The sequence below is a fragment of the Schistocerca americana genome, chromosome 3 (assembly GCF_021461395.2).
Source record: "Schistocerca americana isolate TAMUIC-IGC-003095 chromosome 3, iqSchAmer2.1, whole genome shotgun sequence".
Lineage (NCBI taxonomy): Eukaryota > Metazoa > Arthropoda > Insecta > Orthoptera > Acrididae > Schistocerca > Schistocerca americana.
In genome coordinates, this window is record NC_060121.1 from 993,467,026 (window position 1) to 993,489,922 (window position 22,897).

General features: G+C 44.7%; 1 protein-coding gene and 1 non-coding gene across 2 annotated transcripts in view; one reads left to right on the forward strand and one right to left on the reverse strand.

The window, feature by feature from the left end:
- LOC124606617 (dipeptidase 1-like) overlaps positions 1 to 22,897 on the reverse strand; it is a 1,437,429-nt gene that overhangs the window by 614,528 nt on the left and 800,004 nt on the right. The window contains exon 6 of the mRNA XM_047138602.1: positions 1,566 to 1,722. Coding sequence (XP_046994558.1) covers positions 1,566 to 1,722 — 157 coding nt within the window. The remainder of the gene's footprint in view (positions 1 to 1,565; positions 1,723 to 22,897) is intronic.
- On the forward strand, positions 9,824 to 9,897 carry Trnat-ugu. The gene has a single exon. It is a non-coding gene; the product is annotated as a tRNA-Thr (tRNA).

Sequence of the window (22,897 nt, forward strand, 5' to 3'; positions counted from 1 at the left end):
AGCGACTGAGACCAATACAACATTCGCATTGGAGAGGATGGGCCAGATCAAGCTTTTGTAAATGTGGAGGGCAGTGGAGAGGTGTAATCCAAAAGTTGGGCCTGTTAGTAGCTTTAGTACTTTTCATCTATGGTGGGGTTTTTGTTGGATGGTTAGCAGGTGTTCCATCGAACTACAGACCTATATCATTGACGTCAGTTTGCAGCAGGGTTTTGGAGCATATACTGTATTCAGACATTATGAATCACCTCGAAGGGAACGATCTATTGATACGTAATCGGCATGGTTTCAGAAAACATCGCTCTTGTGTAACGCAGCTAGCTCTTTATTCGCAGGAAGTAATGGCCGCTGTCGACAGGGGATCTCAAGTTGATTCCGTATTTGTAGATTTCCGGAAAGCTTTTGACACCGTTCCTCGCAAGCGACTTCTAATCAAGCTGCGGGCCTATGGGATATCGTCTCAGTTGTGCGACTGGATTCGTGATTTCCTGTCATCAAGGTCGCAGTTCGTAGTAATAGACGGCAAATCATCGAGTAAAATTGAAGTGATATCAGGTGTTCCCCAGGGAAGCGTCGTGGGACCTCCGCTGTTCCTGATCTATATAAATGACCTGGGTGACAATCTGAGCAGTTCTCTTAGGTTGTTCGCAGATGATGCTGTAATTTACCGTCTAGTAAGGTCATCCCAAGACCAGTATCAGTTGCAAAGCGATTTAGAAAAGATTGCTGTATGGTGTGGCAGGTGGCAGTTGACGCTAAGTAACTAAAAGTGAGAGGTGATCCACATGAGGTGCAAAAGAAATCCGTTGGAATTCGATTACTCGATAAATAGTACAATTCTCAAGGCTGTCAATTCAACTAAGTACTTGGGTTTAAAATTACGAACAAGTTCAGTTGGAAAGACCACGTAGATGATATTGTGGGGAAGGCGAGCCAAAGGTTGCGTTTCATTGGCAGGACACTTAGAAGATGCAACAAGTCCACTAAAGAGACAGCTTACACTAAACTCGTTCGTCCTCTGTTAGAATATTGCTGCGCGGTGTGGGATTCATACCAGGTGGGATTGACGGAGGACGTCGAAAGGGTGCAAAAAAGGGCAGCTCCTTTTGTATTATCACGTAATAGGAGAGAGTGTGGCAGATATGATACGCGAATTGGGATGGAAGTCACTACAGCAAAGACGTTTTTCGTCGCGGCGAGATCTATTTACGAAATTTCAGTCACCAACTTTCTTTCCGAATGCGAAAATAAAGTAAGAGAAATCAGAGCTCGAACAGAAAGGTTTAGGTGTTCGTTTTTCCCGCGCGCTGTTCGGGAGTGGAATGGTAGAGAGATAGTATGATTGTGGTTCGATGAACCCTCTGCCAAGCACTTAAATGTGAATTGCAGAGTAATCATGTAGATGTATATGTAGATGCAGGTGAAGTCTCCAAGGTAGTTACGGTCAATGATTAGGAATTACCACGTCCTACTTAGACTTTAGCCTTAGACGGAAGCCTGACCTTGTTAATCATCGAGAACATCTGGGACGAACAGTGTTGAGTACATGAAGAAGCGGGACTCACCTGGGCGCCGACCATGCCCTGCTTGAGGCGGTGCAGGTCGGTGTGCGACCAGGGGCTCTTGTTCCAGGGCTCCACCTGGCGCAGGTCGTCCGTGAAGCGGAAGTCGCGCAGCTGGTTGTGCAGGAACTTGCGCAGGTTCCACGGCAGGTCGTTGTGCCTGCGGCAGAGGCGGGGCGCGCGTCAGCACCACCAGGAATGTACACCCCCACAAACACAAGCACGTGCTACGTCGGCGGCAGCGCATTCCTGGCCCGCCGCCCGGCAGCCATTCTGCTCCTGGCAACAATAAGCCGCGAGGCGCGCCTCACACCGCAGGTGGAGACAGGAGGCGTCCGCCAACAGGAGCGATCAGCGCCGCGTCTGCCGTTCCCGCAGCACTTCCTGCTGCCAGGCAAGATATCACCGTACACTCGTAACGCTAGTAATAATTATCTCTGGACATATATCCTATAAACGATTTCTGAACGGTTCCTCGCGTGGCTTGTACGTTCCACCTGCTTACGACCTTGTCGGGTTCAACTAAACTGGTGGCTGTCCGACCTTTGCTTAACGTGATTCAGAAGAATAAAAACCTTCAGTTCAGCAACAATAACTTTATTGCGAGCGCGTATCTGACGACGCCCGGCATGCATGGACTGATCGGAGTTACAAAATTTGCTTCCGGCCTCTACAGAAGGATCCTTAATCCTGGGAAAATTTCTGTAGTTATTGCAGAGAAAACAGTACTCGTCCACACAAGCCAGGAGGCAAGGAACTAACAACTAACTCAAAAAACAAGGAATAATAATAATAAACAGAGCGTATATAAAAGCTAGAAAACACAGCGCCTCTAGAGGTTGGGCGCGGAACTACACAGACGTCGTGTACAGTAATTACGACCGCACAGCACTGCACTGACACACGCGGACACACCACACACACACACACACACACACACACACACACACACACACACCGGCGAGCTTGAATTAGCGCGCGGGAGCGTCGCTACAACCTGAATAATTTAACCTCTGACAAATTTACCATTTTCTTAGCACTGCAAAATCTTTCACTCCATGTTTCAGTGTTCGGATGTTTTAAATGTTCTACTGCTTCCTTAGCTTTTCAGCCAGGTTACCAGTTGGGCTAATTTTTACATAAAAATATTGCTTTGCACACTGTTTTTATAGTCAAATGCCGCACGAACGAAGTCCGTTTTCTGATCACTGTCTTTTACCTACAAGAATGGTCGTTCGAAGCAATAAAAAGTATATTAATACATTAAGACTATCAGCGTTTGTTCAACTTTTCTACTGTGGAACACGTGTTTTCTACTGAACAAGACCTCATACCTTTTATGGCATATATTTTAGATCCCATGTTTACTTTCCAATTTTTTCCTTTTTTTTTTTTCATCCATACTGCCTCCTTCCAAATTATGGAAAGCAAAGAGCTGGCAGCGGAACAGATGTGTTTCACAGTATGGAAGTTGAAGTGCTCGTTTTAGAGCAGTTGATGAAATATTTGTAGTTATTCGTAATGTAAATCGCCAAACACAGCTGGCACGTCGAAAAACGCTTTGTGTCGAATTATCATGTCCCACACCATTTCAGTAGAATGTGCATATGCTGCATGATTTTCTCGTGCCGTCTTTCGACGTTGATAGAACTTAGGTGTTTTCACAGCACTGTTCTTATACATTCCTGATATAAATGACCAAAAAATAATAACTGTCTGTAAGTATTGAGGGTGCCTTCTCTGGATGCCATGTAAACTCACCTTTTCTCACCAGCCCCATAACATAATCCCTGTTATTAGTTACATATAGACCATAAAATAAAGTTGCTATCATTGCTATCTCAAGTTCAGCCTTCAATGTTCGGTTAGCTGGGTTGTAAAACGATTCAATAAGTATTATCAGTGCGTAACAAAAACGTATGGCCAAACTTTCGGGAATCACTTCTGACACGCAGAGGAAGAAAGTATGTTATATGGACATGCGTCCGGAAATGCTTTATTTCTATTTTAGAGCTCATTTTCTGCTTCTATTCATCATCGTATTACTCGTGGAAAATATGCAGGAAAAGAATATATCAGTACAATCTGAAACAATTTTCCAAACGAAATGTTCAAAATGTCCTCCGTTAGCAAGGATACACGCATCAACCCTTTGGTGTACTGTCGCAAGTGTAGATTAATTCAGGAAAAGGTCGAAGGGATACTACAAACCCCCCCCCCCCCCCCACACACACACACACACGAATTACTAGTAATTTTTTTTTATCTTCAGCATGGCAGATACCTACGTTCGGAAACGATTATTGCCCTAAAATCTGACATGTATTCGATAGCGTCATTGACACGTAACATTTAACATTCCGGTCAATGGAGAAAGATATTTTCACATCAGAATAAAACTGTCTATAGCCTGATACATAAATCTGAATAAGTGTTCTATTAGCAAGCGGCTGTATCAAAGCTAAGACGATACTGTCGTCGTATGAGATGATTACAAGTGCTGGCTAATTACTCGTACATGGAGGCTGGAGTGAGCGCTCGAACATAAATAACTTCCTGTCTGCAGCAGGGTAAGGATACACATGCGGGCGAGTCTACGCCGACGTATCCGATTCGTTGATCCGTCTGGCAGCGACTTCTTTACTTTTGGCGCCATTGTGAGGTGGCAACGTTTCGAAAAGAACTCGTTTTGCGGGCGAAACTCCAAACGCGCTGTCGCATTCAATCCCAGGCTCTCAACGACGACGATAAATTGCTGTAAACGTCCTCCCGACTGGACACCGTAGTCCTGGAAATCTCTCCCGATACGAATGTGGAGCTCCACAGCCATTACCATCTGCTGACCCGTACAGGAAATGGGGGTCCATGAACTCCGCATTTGGGTATACTTCCATCCCATTCCACCTGAAACCAAGTCCGCCGTGAACAACAAACAATTCATCCTACGCGCCTAAAGCTAGCAGAGCAGTGAAGTGAGTCACATATCAGCATTACCGTCGTCCAAGTGGAACAACAAACACTGGCTCTGAACCTAAGAATTACAATCTACTGTACATTGTAACCGAAAGTAAGTAACAGGGTGCATTGTTACATGTAAGAAAACGTTTCTTGTAATGCTGGTACGTTCTGTTTCCCTGTGTTTCCCACGCTTGATGTGATTCTGAAGAGATGTGGGAAACGAGCTCTAACATGGAAACTAAGCGCTTCGGGCCCATGTTCATACTGCACATTTTGTTCTCCTATATGCGAGGAACGCTTCCTGAAAGCTTGACCACACCTTTTTATTACACACCGTACTGTACTTTTCAGGGCTCTTGCTCAGGCGCAAGGAAATGCGTTCATTAGAAAACGTCTTGCGTGTCATTTACTTTTAAGCGAGTTGTAAGTCGCTTACGAGGAGAAAAGGTACTCCATGCACGGACACCGTCTGTTAGTAATCTCACCATCTTTGGCCCCATAGTGCGAGCACGTCTATGCGCTAGACTGTCGAGGAGGCAGCTGATAGGCGCTTGAGATATGAGCTAGCGTGCCCGTGTGCACTGTGATGGCCAAAGAAACTTGTTCCCGAAGTCTCCGGAGCTAGAAGCATCGCGTGGACGCCATCTGCACTTTCGTGGTTCTATTGGCTTCCAAGTTCGACGACTTTGACTCGTGTTTCAGTTCAATTGCAATTTCTGCGCCGCTAGTTACAAGAATTTGTGGTGAGAACTTTGCCTCCTTGCACGCTAAGGCGCAATATTCGACTTATTGTTCTGGTTTGTAGATGTACTTTATTTGTGATCAAGGTTGAATCTATTGGCCCATGTTAGACGGATCAATATCGGTCTTCCCTTAACGCATCCGTGAATAAATGCCATCGCTCACATTACTATCTCACTTATTTAGTATTCCTACGGGGATTTGAAATCATATGGACTTCGTTCTGATTTTGATGATTTCTTGTTATTGTATTTCACGTGGCCCCGTGGCATACTGCTGTAATTTCATTGCTGAGCAATCGTGTTGTTTTCTAGAATAACGATCAACCATTCTTCCCATTTCACTTTAATTACTCCTCATCCCGAAACTACTCATAATTTATGGCAGTTTTCTTTGGCACCTCAATTGTTCTCACTTACTATTTGCTTAAAATCATAGCTGATGCGAGAATATTAACTGATTACAAACTGTCCTCAGTGTAATAGTTTACATAAGGCGCCGTCAGCAGATTATAAAGTTATTTATTTGCACGCCTATTACACGCATATCGGGGATAAAGTACGTCTGTGCTACAGACATTTACGAGAATAGGTGCCAGTTTATGCAACTTTGAGTCAATATCTCAGCTGCACACGTGCTTCCTATAAGGGCGAGTGCTATATGCATTCATATCCTGGTAATCTACTTCGTATACACTGGAAATAATTTTGCATTGCCCAGACGTATCTTACAGATAGTCACCGCTGCGCTATGGTAGTCTTTCCTGTCTCGGAATCTCTCGTACATAGAAGTCAAATCGCGTTAGTGTTCATTTATGGATCAAAATCATGTATGCGGGTGAAGTATTTTCTAGACATTGATACTGAAGTCATATCAGGTATGTACTCAGATGAAAGTTAAGAATGACTTTGAAGTTTTCAATATCCATCTTTTATATCGACATTTCAATAACAATATTGCACTCGTTCGTCTCTATAACATATCACAGCAGATCCAACCAACGTTGTACATGGGCAAACGCCGCTGCGCTCTACTACTTAGATGTTCATTTACTCCTCGCACTTCTGGTCGTATGTACACACGCCTCGTAATTTTGTTCGTGAAGCACAAATACACCAAGCAAACAGCGTAAGAATTAAAAGCTCTGTGAGAAATGTACATCTCTTGTTCCTGCGTCGCGTTGGATTCTCATTAAGATCACGACAAGACAGAGGGAAATAAAAGACATATAATTAATACTGACTGGAACGTATGTTTAGTTTGTCTAGCAACATTGACCATTAAAACGTATCCTTACGTACGGGAAAAATTATTTCATCATCCAAGATGACAATACTTAGCTCAAATTGAATTACTACGAGTAATGCAATGGGGGAAGCAATATCCTCAAAGCTCAAACGAACCACCGGTCAACTAAAACTAACAATTGGTGGACAGGTTTACAGGGCCAGTTCAAGAGATAATCAAAATTTCCACGGGTGTACTGCCGGTCTACAGTGTCCAACGGGCACAATATTTCGGCGATCATACATGTCGCCATCATCAGGTGAACTGACGGACTGAGCTTCTGTGAACGTGCCGGCACGGAGATCCGTACACTATGGCTGCTCAGGGGGAACTGGGTTCGGTCGCGGCGGCGGCCGATTTAAATACCGTCCGCCGAAATATTGTGCCCGTTGGACACTGTAGACCGGCAGTACACCCGTGGATATTTCGATTATCAAATACGCCGGGAGAAACTCAAGAATCTCATCATACACCTTTACGGGGAGGAGATGTACCGCAGCATGAAGAAATTTGAAAAGTTGCGCCACCGTAGATGTCGTTTGCTAAGTACTCTTGCCTTTCTAAAGAGATGTCGTTCCAAGAATGTTGTTCCAAATTTTGCTAAGGTTATGCATCACATCGAATCTGCAGCAGCTAAGAGAATCATGAAACGAGCCAGCCTCGCATTGGTACGTGAGAGAGTGCAATTCACCCGCCGGAGCCTTGAGTTTATCTCACAGGAATTACTCAAACTACATTTGCAACTGGCTAGTAAGTTCACTTCTTTTTCCTGGGATTGGATTGATGGTGTCACCTGGGTGTCAGCTGATTCCGCCCATAAGAAGGCAACCGGACGTCAAACAGCTAAGTTCTCACGTCTCCTTGACAAACCATCTCTGCAGGTTCCGGGCAAGACTGTCATCAATTTGAGTGGCATGGTGTTAAGTGATGATGCGATCTCGGTTTTGCAAAAAGGTCTCAACTTCACTCCCACCACCAAGTTCACTCCGGTCGCAGAAATTGTTAGTGCTGTTGAACAGGTTGCAGCTCGACTTCCGCCTGAATCAGCCGAGGAAATACGTCGTGAAACTTGTCGTGCGTTGACGAAATCTAGGCCGATGAAGTCAAATATCACTAGTAAAGAGAGGGCGGCCATTCGTGATCTGAGGGAGCGCTCTGAAATTGTTGCCTTACCGGCTGACAATGGCAATGCTACAGTTATTGTCTCCCTTAAGGACTACACTGATAAGATGCACAGCCTGCTAAATGACGATTCCTACCGGAAGAGCAGCGTTGACCCTACAAAGAAGGTGGAGTACAAGACGAGGGCGCTTCTCAAGGACGCAGATTTACCGGAGGGTGACGCTAAGAAATTGTTACCCCAAGGTCCGGTACCGCCTAGACTATATGGACTCCCGAAGGTTCAGAAAGAGGGGGTACCATTACGCCCCATTGTCAGCAACATCGGGGCACCTACATATTTGTTGGCCAAATACCTGACGGGAATATTAAGTCCTTATGTGGGTAAATGCCCTCATCACATCCGTAATTCCGTGGATTTTGTTAAACGCCTTGATAGCTTCAAGTTGGGTGAGGCAGATATCATGGTGAGTTTTGACGTCGTTTCCTTGTTCACGAGGGTACCCCTGCGAGAGTCACTAGAATTGATTAGTCAGAAGTTTGACGAAAAGACCACTGAGCTTTTTAGGCATGTCTTGACTTCCACGTATTTTCTTTTTAATGGAGAATACTACGAACAAACGGAGGGAGTCGCCATGGGTAGCCCACTCAAACCGGTGGTAGCGAATTTGTACATGGAGAACTTCGAGGAGGAAGCCCTGTCGTCATCCGAATGGAAACCTACTTACTTTTTCCGTTACGTGGACGACACGTTCGTCATCTGGCCACATGGTATGGATAAACTCCTTGACTTCCTTACACATCTAAACTCCATACACCCCAACATCAAATTCACTATGGAGACTGAAACGGAGGGTAAACTACCTTTCCTTGACGTCTTGGTCAAGAGAAGGCCTGACGGTACCCTAGGCCATGGGGTGTATCGGAAGACAACGCACACTGATCTGTATTTGCACGCAGACAGCTGCCACCACCCTTCACAGAGGAATGGGGTGCTTAAAACTCTAGTACATAGGGTGCGCACTATCTCTGACGCAGAGAGTCTACCCCAGGAATTGGAACATCTGAGAACTGTATTTCGAAAAAATGGGTACTCAGAGTGGCAGATTCAACGTGCTCACCGCCTACCCACTACAGCACAACCTGTGGAGATGGATGAAATCACGAGGGAGGAGGTAGGCACTGCGTTTATCCCATATACAGGCGCTCTCTCGGGGAAAATCGCCCTCATTTTGAAGAAACATCGGGTCGGAACTGTGTTTTGTCCTCCGAATAAAACTCGTGCACTGGTGGGGAGCGCCAAAGATGACCTCGGTTTGAGGAAGGCCGGCGTGTACCAGATTCCGTGTCAATGTGGCAAGTCGTATATTGGTCAGACGATGCGTACCGTCGAGGATCGATGCCGTGAACACCAGAGGCACACTCGACTGATGTATCCGAGCAAGTCGGCGGTCGCTGAACATTGTTTGTCGGAAAATCACGCTATGGAGTATGAACGCACGAGGATTCTGGTACAGACGTCGAGATACTAGGACAGCGTTGTTAGAGAGGCCATCGAAATTCGCACCAATGACGACCTCATAAACCGTGACTGTGGCTATAATCTTAGCAAGGCTTGGGAACCAACGAGTGGGTTAATCAAGAGTAAATCGAGCAAATGTGTAGTTGTGACGACCACGGCGGACAGAGCCATCACACCGACGTCATCTAAGACGCCGTCGCAATCTGTTTCACCGCGCGACCGTGGCGCGGAGCGCGGACGGCGGAGTGAGCGCGCCGCGGGCGGAGGGTATTTAAATAGGCCGCCGCCGCGACCGAACCCAGTTCCCCCTGAGCAGCCATAGTGTACGGATCTCCGTGCCGGCACGTTCACAGGAGCTCAGTCCGTCAGTTCACCTGATGATGGCGACATGTATGATCGCCGAAATATTGTGCCCGTTGGATACTGTAGACCGGCAGTACACCCGTGGATATTTTGATTATCAAATACGCCGGGAGAAACTCAAGAATCACAGTTCAAGAGATGATTAGAACGTATGAGTGAGAAGACAATTGAAAACTTGTAGTAACTAGCAAGATACACAAAAAAGTTGGGAATGTGGGTCTCAAGGGAAGCGCGCAAGGGATAAGTCCCTGCAGTCGCGCTATCCTCTGTGTCCTCGGTGGCTCAGATGGATAGAGCGTCTGTCATGTAAGCAGGAGATCCCGGGTTCGAGTCCCGGTCGGGGCACGCATTTTCAGCTGTCCCCATTGAGGTATTTCAACAACACCTGTTGGCAGCTGGGGGTTTCGATTAATTATCATACACAAAGAAGCTTAAAATGTCACACCGAACCCTCTCTGTAATACACTGAAAGATAGAAAATACAAGGCATAGTTAACGGAAGACTTGGGCTAGAAAACATAAATTATAGAACATACTCGTATACGGAACTGAAATAGCTGTTGAAGCAGACTCGTCTAATATTTAAATAGAAACAGACTTACATGGAAAACACCGAAAGGTGCAACAGGATGCCAGCGCTCACTTATCAATGACAGATTCGGAAACCACTTTCCAATCTCCAAGACATACTTATCTGACGCATAAAGACTGACGTTATTTCTTGCAAATTATAAATAATAGTTACACATGAAGAATAAAGAAAAAGAGACACCTGACTTGGACGTAGGATATTACCGTGAAACGCACGTTGGGACTTAATTTTCAAGGGTGCGTAATCTCCGAACTAAATGAAAACGTAAGAGGCTCTTGAGTATTGATTTGATATAATAAACCTTTAAGGCAGTATGTAGGTTGGTACGAGTAACTGCAAAACCATTACAGCCTGTCTAGTGTCATCTGCTGAAAATGGAAAATACTTCGTAAAATTTAATACAGGCTATGTGTTTCTTTAGTGAAGAAACTACGCTTCAAAATGTATTTCTGCGCCTTGGGATATTTTTAGTTGAAAGTGAACGTTGTTGCTCACTTCCATACTAAAACGATTTAAAGTTCCTTTCGCTCAATTGCGTTGCTACCTGTGATACTTCAGCTTGCACTTTTACTCGGTACGCCACTTCTGGCTAGTCAGTTCCTAAGCTCTACTTAAATGAAAGATGCAAGTCTTTCTCTGAGATAGAAACTAAGGTGATAAATTGACGATTGTCTCTCCCAGCTCTGGTATTAGCGATTGGCGACTAATCAGCAAACGAAGGGCGTTCCATTTGTAAAGTAAGGCATTTTTTTCTCCGGGCCAATTTAGGCTGAAGAAGTGCCGCATTTGGTATAGAACATAGTGGAATATTCCCGCTTCATGTTTCATGAACTTGCGAAAGGTGTCGGCGCAATACGTAGCCTTCAACATGGCGTCTGTAGCGGAGGTGCGTTTCAAGCAGAGAGCTGTCATTCACCGGTTTTTTTTTTTTTTTCATAGGCGCTTGCACGATGCCTACGGAGACCTGGCAGTGAGCAAAAGCACGGTGAGTCGTTGGGCAAGGCGTCCGTCATCATTACAACAACGCCGAACAAACCCCATCGATTTCCCATGTGCCGGCCGACTATATACAGCTATGATTCCTATAACGTTTGAACGTGAGGACACTCTCATTCGAGGTGACAGCCGGATCACAGTCAAGCACTTCGCTGCACAATTCGACTTCTCGGTTCACAGTGCTTACACACTCGTGCATCAGTTGGGGTACTCGAAGCTGTGTGGTCGCTGGGTTCCTCGCCAACTAACACGAGACCATAAAAAAGCAACGAAGGACCATTTGGGCGGAATAGCACGCGCGTTACCAGACTGATCGTGACAATTTTTTCTCGAACATCGTCACAAGCGATGATACCTGGGCCCATCACTTCGACCGGAAACAAAACGGCAAGCGATAGAGCATCACCACGCCACCTCTACTCTGAGAGACAGTTCAAAGTCCTACTCTGAACGGGTCAAGTCGTGGCGCTGGTCTTCTGGTACTCTGAAGGAGTTATTTTGTTTGATGTGTTATCTCGTGGTGCTACGATCAACTCTGAACTGTACTGTGCTACCCTCAGAAAACCGAAGAAATTGTAAGTAGGCTGTTTAGGTTTTTATGTTGGTAACGCCACGTAGCGCTCTGTATGAAAATCACTGGCTGTGCTGTGTGCAGTCTGTGGCTGGTTTGCATTGTTGGAATATTCGCTAGTGTAGTGTTGTACAGCTGGATGTGAAAAGCGCGTAGCGTTGCGCAGTTGGAGGTGAGCCGCCAGAAGTGGTGGATGTGGGGAGAGAGATGGCGGAGTTTTGAGAGCGGACGATCTGGGCGTGTGTCCATCAGAGACAGTAAATTTGTAAGACTGGATGTCATGAACTGATATATATATTATGACTTTTGAACACTGTTAAGGTAAATACATTGTTTATTCTCTATCAAAATCTTTCATTTGCTAACTATGCCTATCAGTAGTTAGTGCCTTCAGTAGTTTGAATCTTTTATTTAGCTGGCAGTATTGGCTCTCGCTGTATTGCAGTAATTCGAGTAACGAAGACTTTTGTGGGGTTAATGATTCATGAAAGGTATGGATTATTGTTAGTCAGGGCCATTCTTATGTAGGGATTATTGAAAGTCAGATTGCTTTGCGCTTTGAAAAGTATTATGTGCCAGTTTACTGTTGATTAGAATATGTAAAGAGAGAAATATCCGAGTACGTTCAGTTTTTTTCAGCTGTTTGAAAATCAAATAACGTAAAGAGGTCAACCAGCACAGTCAATCATAATTTTCCAAGGGGGAAGTTTCAAAATGACTTCAGCGGATTCGTCGCCACAAAAATGCAAATGAACTTCTCCTTCTCTATGTCAACGGAAGGCCTAATACAAGTCTTCGCACCCCAGAAGACCTCATAAACCGTCCCTCATCCACCGTACAACTCGTATCTCGCACCACCCAGCAGTTGTGCCTGAAGAAGGAGGAGGAGGAGGCACTCCTCGGGAAGCAATAAGTGGATGATGAGGAGGGACTATTGATGCAGAAAAACTTTGGCTCCGCCGTCGCCCGGTCGAGTGGTACCTTGCGGGCGTACAGGCCGTCCCAGTAATGTGGCCCAAGGCCGCCGCACTGAATGGATATTGTGTTGAAACATAAGGTTTTGTAGCCAAAATAGTGGAGAATAATACGGTGTATTGTTATGAATAAAATGAACCAGCCTTCAAAAAAAAAAGTTTGTATTACTTACCAAGCACCCCTCGCATTTCCGTGGTCTGAAAGTCTAGTGACAAATACTACATTATAAATACATATGAAACCCTTATGTTTTCTATGAAATGAAAGGTGACGACTGAGCACAACGGAGATCTGGTACAAATGACCTCTTAATTTAAAAACAGATATTCGCATGGAGAACGCCGTACAGCATGCACCGTTAAGTGTTCAGAAAAAGCATGCGACAGGTCACAGTAAACTTAAATAAAGCCAGTTACACTCTTTCCGTGAAACGATATTTTTCAGGATTTTATGTATGTAATTAATGCTGTACGACACTGCAGAAGTAAAATCAAACATTGGAGATAAAACTCTTTTAAACAAAAAGCTAACGTTCTGTGCGGAAATAAAGCTGAAAGGGTGAACAGTTTTCGGTAGAAATAAAATATTAAAGAGAGTATCAAAATTCATGAGTAGCAAAGCAGGAGGGAGATATTTACCGAAAAGCTGTAAGAAACCTATGTTTGTTATCTAGAGGGAAGACTGCAAATTTATTAATTCAGACGACCGTTGAATATGCGTTTGTGGTCATTTTTAGTGCGTTCTGCTAAAAAAGGCTTAGAGTTTCCACTAATGACTGCCTTTGCTGGATATCAAACAGAAGGGAAATACGCAAACAAATTTTTTTTATGGTTTAGTTTATAATAACTGTTGAAAGAAAACATTATAAATGAATACATTAGACTATGACGTAGCATAAAATTTGACAGATTAAAGAAACTATACGAAATGTACAACACATAGTTTAAAAAAGGAACACACACACACACACACACACACACACACACACACACAGAGAGAGAGAGAGAGAGAGAGAGAGAGAGAGAGAGAGCGCAAGTAAACAAAGTTGAAACGAGGCGCCAGGACGAGCAGTAAAATTGGTGAACATTAACAGGGACCAAACATACAGCAGCTGCATAAACATTGTGTTCCGTGAAGTTCGAAATTGCTACCTGCTAGTGCGGTACTATGGAAACATATACAATGTTTCCGCGTGTTTTGTGCGGTGGATCAGCATGCAGTTGCAGAAAGATAGTACGAAAATAGCTGTAATCTATAGCAACATGTAATCATGAGTTCTTTTACACAACAAAATAGCGGTATGTTTACAGATGACGCGACTCGCTAACCAGTTTCACAACAACATCACTTCGTTGTACGTGATAAGCTATATTATAACGTAACGAAAGTCCTGTATAACCTAATATTCTAGAGAATTAGGTTATTTTCGTACAGCTAACCCCTACTCCAATAATTATCACTTAAAACTCGTTTATATTTTACAGCCCTGAATAAAAGCACACACTGATGATAGCAGAAATGTGCCGATAGTACTTAGACATTAAAAGGGCCAGATGTGCGCGTAGTTGTAGCAAGTAAGTTCCCATAACTAAGTTTTTCAAACACGACCGTTGTTAGAGCTTCAGAATCGAACGATGATGATCAGTCACCTCTATTTTTCATTCAGGGACATTAATGATGACTCATTACAGTTCTCAGAGGCCATGGTCGCAGAAACCAGACGCGCTCATCCACATCGAAAGTGACGCTACGGTGTGTTCTGTGTGTCCATGTTTTAATTACTGTTTTAGAGCTGACGTTAATGACACATTATTTCCTACAAAACGCGTCACGACACTATTTCATGTAGTGCACCATTCTTATCGTGACGTCCGATTTTACTATATCTGTGTTCCTGACACAACACATAGTCCTCAGTTAGACTAGGATGTACTATATTGTGCATTGATGTGAAGGTGACAGTTTGATGTGATTCAAACTGGTATTATGAAAATATAAATGTAATTGAATCACGAAGTAAAAATAGTTTCAATCGTGTTGTGTTATTTTCAGTACGACCGGCTTTATTTTTAGTTCGTACCAAAAAATGAAACTCACGTGAATGAGATATTTACATTCTACAATTTGAAAATAATTCGTATATACATTATTAACGTTTCACAGCTCTTAAATTATTCAGAAATGACGTCTTAAAATTACCGAAAGCTGTCACATCGGTAATTATTATTATATTCCGCTAGTTTCGAATTAGATCATCATAAGGCGGACAAATATAGTTAACATAAGGCAGGAGGATGCTTCGTTGACATCAGAAGTTCAGGTGTACAGTCATGATGAATGATATGGATTCTAGAGTTCCGCTTCATATTTTGATGTCAACAGGGCAACCTCCTGTCCTATGTCAACATCATTTGTTAATCTACTTATTACTTAAGATAGCAACCAGTCGAAAATATATCAAAGTAATTAATATATCCGCTACCGGTAACTTTAAAATGTATTCTCTGAATCTGCTACTTAATTTATAATGGACAGTATGAACGCAATATTTACACATTGGTGTACATTTGTTAAACCACGATCAATTTATAAACAAACATTACCACACGACACATCTACAGTTTGTGGTATCTCATTTATCCTGAGCTATTGTACATAATCTTCTGCCCGGGGGAGGGAATTCAATTCGCGTCGTAAGTATTATATTGACGTCACTGGTCGAGGTGAGAAGGTTCAGATTCTCAGTACATCACTTAGTGTCAAAGATGATGTCTCATTTTAAAATGTTATGGTAAGTGTAAAACAAATTTTAAGACTGAAGTATTACGCGAATATGGCACAATCTGTATTGCTAAAAACAAATGCTTTATTGCGTTGTCATGCAGATAAAATCATCGTCTCTGAACTGTTCCTGTACTTCCTTCCGGATGTACAGTTTTCTTAAACACAGTAAGGGTACCGCGCCGTAACCGTGACAAGCACCCCCATACCCTATCACCACCTCATCTATTCAGTACTGTTCTCACTAAGCATGGCAGCAGGTAACGTTCTTCAGGCATTCAGCAAAACCCAAGAGCGTAAGTAGAACTGCCACACTTGTAGAGTGTTTCACTTTTCTAATTGTGCACCATTCAATGGTGTCGCTCTCTACACCACCCCATGCGTCACGTAACACTGGCCGACGAAATGTCTAACTAATGTTGAGTTGCTCGGCCCCTGTACCCCATTCTCCCTGACACTCTACCGCATACACGTACATAAGAACGAAAAACTGGTGGGAGCCGACCTGGTTGAAGATCAGTTTGCATTTCGGAGAAATGTAGGTGCACGTGAAACACTACTGATACCACGACTTATCTTAAAAGATATTTTAAGAAAAGGTAAGCCTACGTTTATAGCATGAGTAAACTTAGAGGAAGTTTTTGGCAATATTGACTAGAATGCCATCTCTTTGAAGTACTCAGGGCTGCAGCTGAAAACTACAGGGGACAAAAGGCTGTTTACAACTTGCGCAGACGGCAGTTACAAGAATCTAGGGACATGAAAGGGAAGCAACGGCTGAGAAGCGAGTGGTACACGGTTCCAGCCTATCCCTGATGTTATTCAACCTGAACATTGAGCAAGCAGTAAAGGAAACCAAAGAAAAATTAGGAATAGGAATTAAAGAGCAGAGAGGAAAATTAAAACTTTGAGATTCGCTGATGACGTAATACTGTCAGAGAGAGCAAACTTGGAAGATCAGTTGAACGAAATGGACAGTATCTTCAAAGGAGGTCATAATATAAACATCAACAACAGCAAAACAAAGATAGTGGATTGTAGTCGAATAGAATCACGTGATGCTGAGTAAATAAGATTAGTAAAGGAGACATTTAAAGTAGTAAATGAGTTTTTAAGTGGCTCCGAGCACTATGGGACTTAACATCTTAGGTCATCAGTCCCCTAGAACTTAGAACTACTTAAACCTAATCATCACACACATCCATGCCCGAGGCAGGATTCGAACCTGCGACCGTAGCAGTCCCGCGGTTCCGGACTGCAGCGCCTAGAACCGCGAGTTTTTAAGTAAAAGAATGTTAAGGGAAAAGATAAACGTGTTGACATCCAATGTAGATTTAAGTGTTAGGAAGTCTTCTCTGAAGGTATTTGTCTGAAGTGTACGCATTTATGAAAGTTGAACATGGACTATATACAGTTTGCACAAGAAGAAAATGAATGCTTTTCAATTATTCTGATATAGAAGAATGCTAAAGATTAGATAGGTAGATGGCGTAACTAATGAGGAGGTACGGAATAGAAATGGACAGAGAAGAGATTTGCGGCACTACCTGACTAGAAAAAGGAACCGGTTGATAGGACACATTCTGACATGTTAAGAGATCACACTTTTGGTATTGGAGGGAAGAGTGAGGGGTAAAAGTCGTAGAGGGAGACCAAGAGATGAATACAGTAAGCAGATTGGGAAGAATGTAAGTTGCAACAGTTATTCAGAGATGAAGAGGCTTGCACAGGATAGGGTAGCATGGAGAGCGGCATCAAACCAAAGTTCGTACTGAAAACAACAACAACAACAACAAAAACACACAGTCTTTGTGTTAGCTAGACAAGTGGCAGCATTGGAATTCTCAAGTGATTCCTTCCGCTGCTTTCGTGCGACTTTTTACAACCACTCTCCATTGTTTGAATGTCCCTGTCCATCGCTACATGGCTTTAGTTTAGCTGTGTTTGTTTGTTCGCGTTTCCACTTCACATCACATCAGCAACAGTCGATTTGGATAGATGTAGAAGAGTTGAAGTGTCGCTGATGGACTTGTTACTCAGATGACATCCAAAAACTGGTCCACGTCCGAAGTCACTTAGCTCTCATCACCGAGCCTTTCTGCTGTTACTAAGTGTGGGCAGTGTTACAAGTACACGTGACGTATGTTACTTTGACAATTATTTCCACGGCAGGTAGGTCACTTTATTTAAAAACCGGTGTGGTGCGGACTGTGTTGCATCGCTTCATTGTGGCAAAGTAGTGACGTAGTACATTTAAAAGCATGTTGCCAGTCACGTTGCCTACATGCCTATCGATGAACGAATCACAAATTATATAAAAGGACCAAAATAAAATTCGATATGACTGAACCGTTGGTTTGGACATAAAGCTGCATGAATGTTCCTCGTCGCAAAAAGTGGAATAGTGGGGAGACATGCTATGGAGGGCGCACGCGGCTCGCAGTGCTGGCAGATCCGCTGACGGGGATGAAACACCTGTGTGAGGCCGTAAGCCGCATTCTTAGTTATGTTATAGAGGGAGTTGTCTTGAGTACTTGGCTAGCGGTTTTCCATGCGACGTACGCCACAGTTTCCGAGAAAATAAATGCTAAAGTCTTATGTGTAACTTCTTTACCCGTAACGTTAGGTATGATTCGACAAAGCGAGAATAGCGCAGCGTGTTTTACCCGTCTTCCACGCTGGCGGTACAGGTTCAAATCCTTCTTCTGCACTTTTCTTTGCATTATTGATTCCTAGGGAGGGCAGACTGTTCAGATACTTTACCACCAAGAATGACAAGCATGCATCAACATCGTAAAAATTATCCCAGCCAAATGTGCTCCACTTCGCCAATCCTGTGATGTACATTTTTACATTCAGGCTAAAATTTTCACAAAAAACATTCAAAATGCTGCCGACTTGTTGATCGCTAATACAGAATCGCTTCGACGGAAAATTCGACGAGATTTCGTTCTTTAATTCTGCTTCAATTTGCTGCGTCTACTTTCAAGGAATGACCAAATACTTATGCTTCGGACTGAAGCTGATGGACGAAAGAATCAATTTAAACTGTAAGTAGGCTGTTTATGTTTTCTTATTGGCAACGTTACGTAGCGCTCTGTATGAAAATCACTGGCTGTGCTGTGTGCAGTCTGTGGCTAGTTTACATTGTTGTCGGCCATTGTAGTGTTGGGCAGCTGGATGTTAACAGCGCGTAGCGTTGCGCAGTTGGAGGTGAGCCGCCAGCAGTGGTGGATGTGGGGAGAGAGATGGCGGAGTTTTGAAATTTGTAAGACTGGATGTCATTAACTGCTATATACACTCCTGGAAATTGAAATAAGAACACCGTGAATTCATTGTCCCAGGAAGGGGAAACTTTATTGACACATTCCTGGGGTCAGATACATCACATGATCACACTGACAGAACCACAGGCACATAGACACAGGCAACAGAGCATGCACAATGTCGGCACTAATACAGTGTATATCCACCTTTCGCAGCAATGCAGGCTGCTATTCTCCCATGGAGACGATCGTAGAGATGCTGGATGTAGTCCTGTGGAACGGCTTGCCATGCCATTTCCACCTGGCGCCTCAGTTGGACCAGCGTTCGTGCTGGACGTGCAGACCGCGTGAGACGACGCTTCATCCAGTCCCAAACATGCTCAATGGGGGACAGATCCGGAGACCTTGCTGGCCAGGGTAGTTGACTTACACCTTCTAGAGCACGTTGGGTGGCACGGGATACACGCGGACGTGCATTGTCCTGTTGGAACAGCAAGTTCCCTTGCCGGTCTAGGAATGGTAGAACGATGGGTTCGATGACGGTTTGGATGTACCGTGCACTATTCAGTGTCCCCTCGACGATCACCAGTGGTGTACGGCCAGTGTAGGAGATCGCTCCCCACACCATGATGCCGGGTGTTGGCCCTGTGTGCCTCGGTCGTATGCAGTCCTGATTGTGGCGCTCACCTGCACGGCGCCAAACACGCATACGACCATCATTGGCACCAAGGCAGAAGCGACTCTCATCGCTGAAGACGACACGTCTCCATTCGTCCCTCCATTCACGCCTGTCGCGACACCACTGGAGGCGGGCTGCACGATGTTGGGGCGTGAGCGGAAGACGGCCTAACGGTGTGCGGGACCGTAGCCCAGCTTCATGGAGACGGTTGCGAATGGTCCTCGCCGATACCCCAGTAGCAACAGTGTCCCTAATTTGCTGGGAAGTGGCGGTGCGGTCCCCTACGGCACTGCGTAGGATCCTACGGTCTTGGCGTGCATCCGTGCGTCGCTGCGGTCCGGTCCCAGGTCGACGGGCACGTGCACCTTCCGCCGACCACTGGCGACAACACCGATGTACTGTGGAGACCTCACGCCCCACGTGTTGAGCAATTCGGCGGTACGTCCACCCGGCCTCCCGCATGCCCACTATACGCCCTCGCTCAAAGTCCGTCAACTGCACATAGGGTTCACGTCCACGCTGTCGCGGCATGCTACCAGTGTTAAAGACTGCGATGGAGCTCCGTATGCCACGGCAAACTGGCTGACACTGACTGCGGCGGTGCACAAATGCTGCGCAGCCAGCGCAATTCGACGGCCAACACCGCGGTTCCTGGTGTGTCCGCTGTGCCGTGCGTGTGATCATTGCTTGTACAGCCCTCTCGCAGTGTCCGGAGCAAGTATGGTGGGTCTGACACACCGGTGTCAATGTGTTCTTTTTTCCATTTCCAGGAGTGTATATTATGACTATTAAGGTAAATACATTGTTTGTTCTCTATTAGAATCTTTCATTTGCTAAGCCTATCAGTAGTTAGTGCCTTCAGTAGTTTGGATCTTTTATTTAGCTGGCAGTAGTGGCGCTCGCTGTATTGCAGTAGCTTGAGTAACGAAGATTTTTGTGAGATAAGTGATTTGTGAAAGGTATAGGTTAATGTTAGTCAGGGCCATTCTTTTGTAGGGATTTTTGAAAGTCAGATTGCGTTGCGCTAAAAAATATTGTGTATCAGTTTAAACTCAGTCTTATATATTTGTTCTAAGGGGACGTTTCAAAACGAACTATGTTTTCCATTATTGCTTCTGAAAAGTCTACGTTCCTGAAAGACAGTGGGTTTCACTGAATGTGCGTGGCGTTCTAGACTTCGTGTTTCGGTTGCTTCTGCGACAAATGCCATACGGAAGTCTGGCGTAGCACAGGAAGACATGCAGGCCATGGCGAATAAGACGATTTGTAAAAGCGGAATACAGATTTGAAGACAGTTTGCTGTAATGATTGATTTACTAATGGAACTACTACGGCGAAAATGAATATTTTTAATGCGTTTGCATGGATATACTATTTCTTGATATTCTGTACGATGAAATTTACAAGCAAAAAAAAAAAAAAAAATTGTGATTCACAGGTAGAGTTTGTTCAGCTACTGCGGACCTCGCCTTGAGTATTGTGCCGAATGTTGTTGACAACTATTCAGTCGACAGCTACCCCTGTGCCAGCCGCGTGCTCAGCTACCCCCGTGCACGCCTCTACGAGGGTTCGGACTTCCTGCTTCCCTCAGATCGACTCGCACAGTGAGTATGCAGTTTCTCTCCCCGGCTTTTCTTTTAGCCACAGGCGGCTAGTGAAAAGCGCCCGCACCGACAGTGTAGTGTAGTGACGTCACCCCTCACCAGTGCAGATACTAAAATATACAATGTTCTAAGTGTTCGCACCTTCGCCGACCGCAGTGGACGAGCGGTTCTAGGCGCTCCAGACTGGAACCGCGCGGCCACTACGGTTACAGGTTCGAATCCTGCCTCGGGCATGGATGTGTGTGATTTTCTTAGGTTAGTTAGGTTTAAGTAGTTGTAAGTTCTAGGGGACTGACCACCTCAGATGTTGAGTCCCATAGTGCTCAGAGCCATTTGAACCATTTTTTTTTGTTCGCACCTTGCCTCCAGCCCCGTGAACAGTGGACAGCGGATGAATAATTAAGGATTGGAATAGCTCCCCGAAACGTCCATGGAGTATACGTAACGACTGGTCATTAGCGCTCTCTGGCTTGGGAGAGGGTGCTACACACTAAAAGATCAGTGTCTCTAAGTCAATGGCGTATTATAGTTCTTTAGCCTTAAATTTTTATTATAAACGTCGTCCTGGACAAAATTAGTATGTAAGTAAACCGTGATAGTTTCACCTGCTGTTCCAAATACGAGGGGAGTTCTGTAAAACTTTTGTCCTCTCCACCAATCTTGGTTGAAAACCAGCAGAATTTGTTGTAGGACATCATGGAATATACGGGATTCATCGCCAATAGTTTCATGAAATTCCGATAGGTGGTTGTGCCATACATAGACCTCAAAACGCTACCTGCAGTGAGGTGCGTTACAAGCAGAGAGGTGTCATTTAATTTCTTTTGGCAGAAAACAAGAGCATCGCAGACATTAATAAGTGCTTGCAGAATGTCTACAGAGGCCTGACTGCGAGCGAAACCACGGTGAGTCGTTGGGCAACCCGGTTGTCATCATCACAAGATGTCACTCAAAACGTTTCCGACCTCCCCCTCGTAGCATCAGAAAAAGAGGCCAAATCGCACCTCGTCGACTACTTTACGGCCTCCATTTCCCGTGGCCCACTGAAGACGTGCAGCTTTATGAGCTGTGGCCTTCTGCGAGACCCACGACTCCAAGTGTCATTTGCAAGTAGTTCCTTTCACAACGTTCTCTCTGACCTCAGCTTCACTAACAGCTGCAATTCCTGTCGTGTTAAAAACCGATTGTCATCGACAAGCCGTTCCCGGCATCTGTCCGTTACCACTGTTCTAACGTCATGTTACATGCTTGCGAAACACTACACTGAAGCTAGTAGCTGTAGATGTAGGAAGTATGCAGCAGACATCAGCAGTTGCGGTGGCTAGGACAGTTGCAAAGTCTAAGAGAAAGAAGAAGGGTCTGCTGTTAGGTAGTTCTCATGGTAGAGGTGTAGGCCAGCAGTTGCAAGAAGTGTTGGGGAGTGAGTACCAGGTCACCAGCATTGTGAAGTCTAATGCAGGATTGGCTCAGGTGACTGTTAACATAGGGGGGTTACGTAGGAATTTTACTAAAGAGGATGAGGTAGTGATTGTGGGTGGGGCTGGTAATAGTATTGATAGGGATGGGGAGTATGACATAGATGGTGATCTCGAAAAGATAGCCACTCAGACTGGCAACACGAATGTGCATTTCGTGGAACTGTTTCAGCGTCACGATCGGCCTCATCTTAATACAGCCATCAGGCGTAATAATATGAGACTTGGGGATGCGCTGATGACAAAAGGCATGAGTCACATTTCAGTGGTGTCGGTGGAGTCTATCAGCAGGACGGGTTTCACTAGACATGGCCTGCACCTCAACAGGTATGGAAAGGGGAGGTTGGCAAAGCTTATAGGTGACAGCATAGGTGGGGGTGGTGGGATCACCCATGGGAAAATTCCT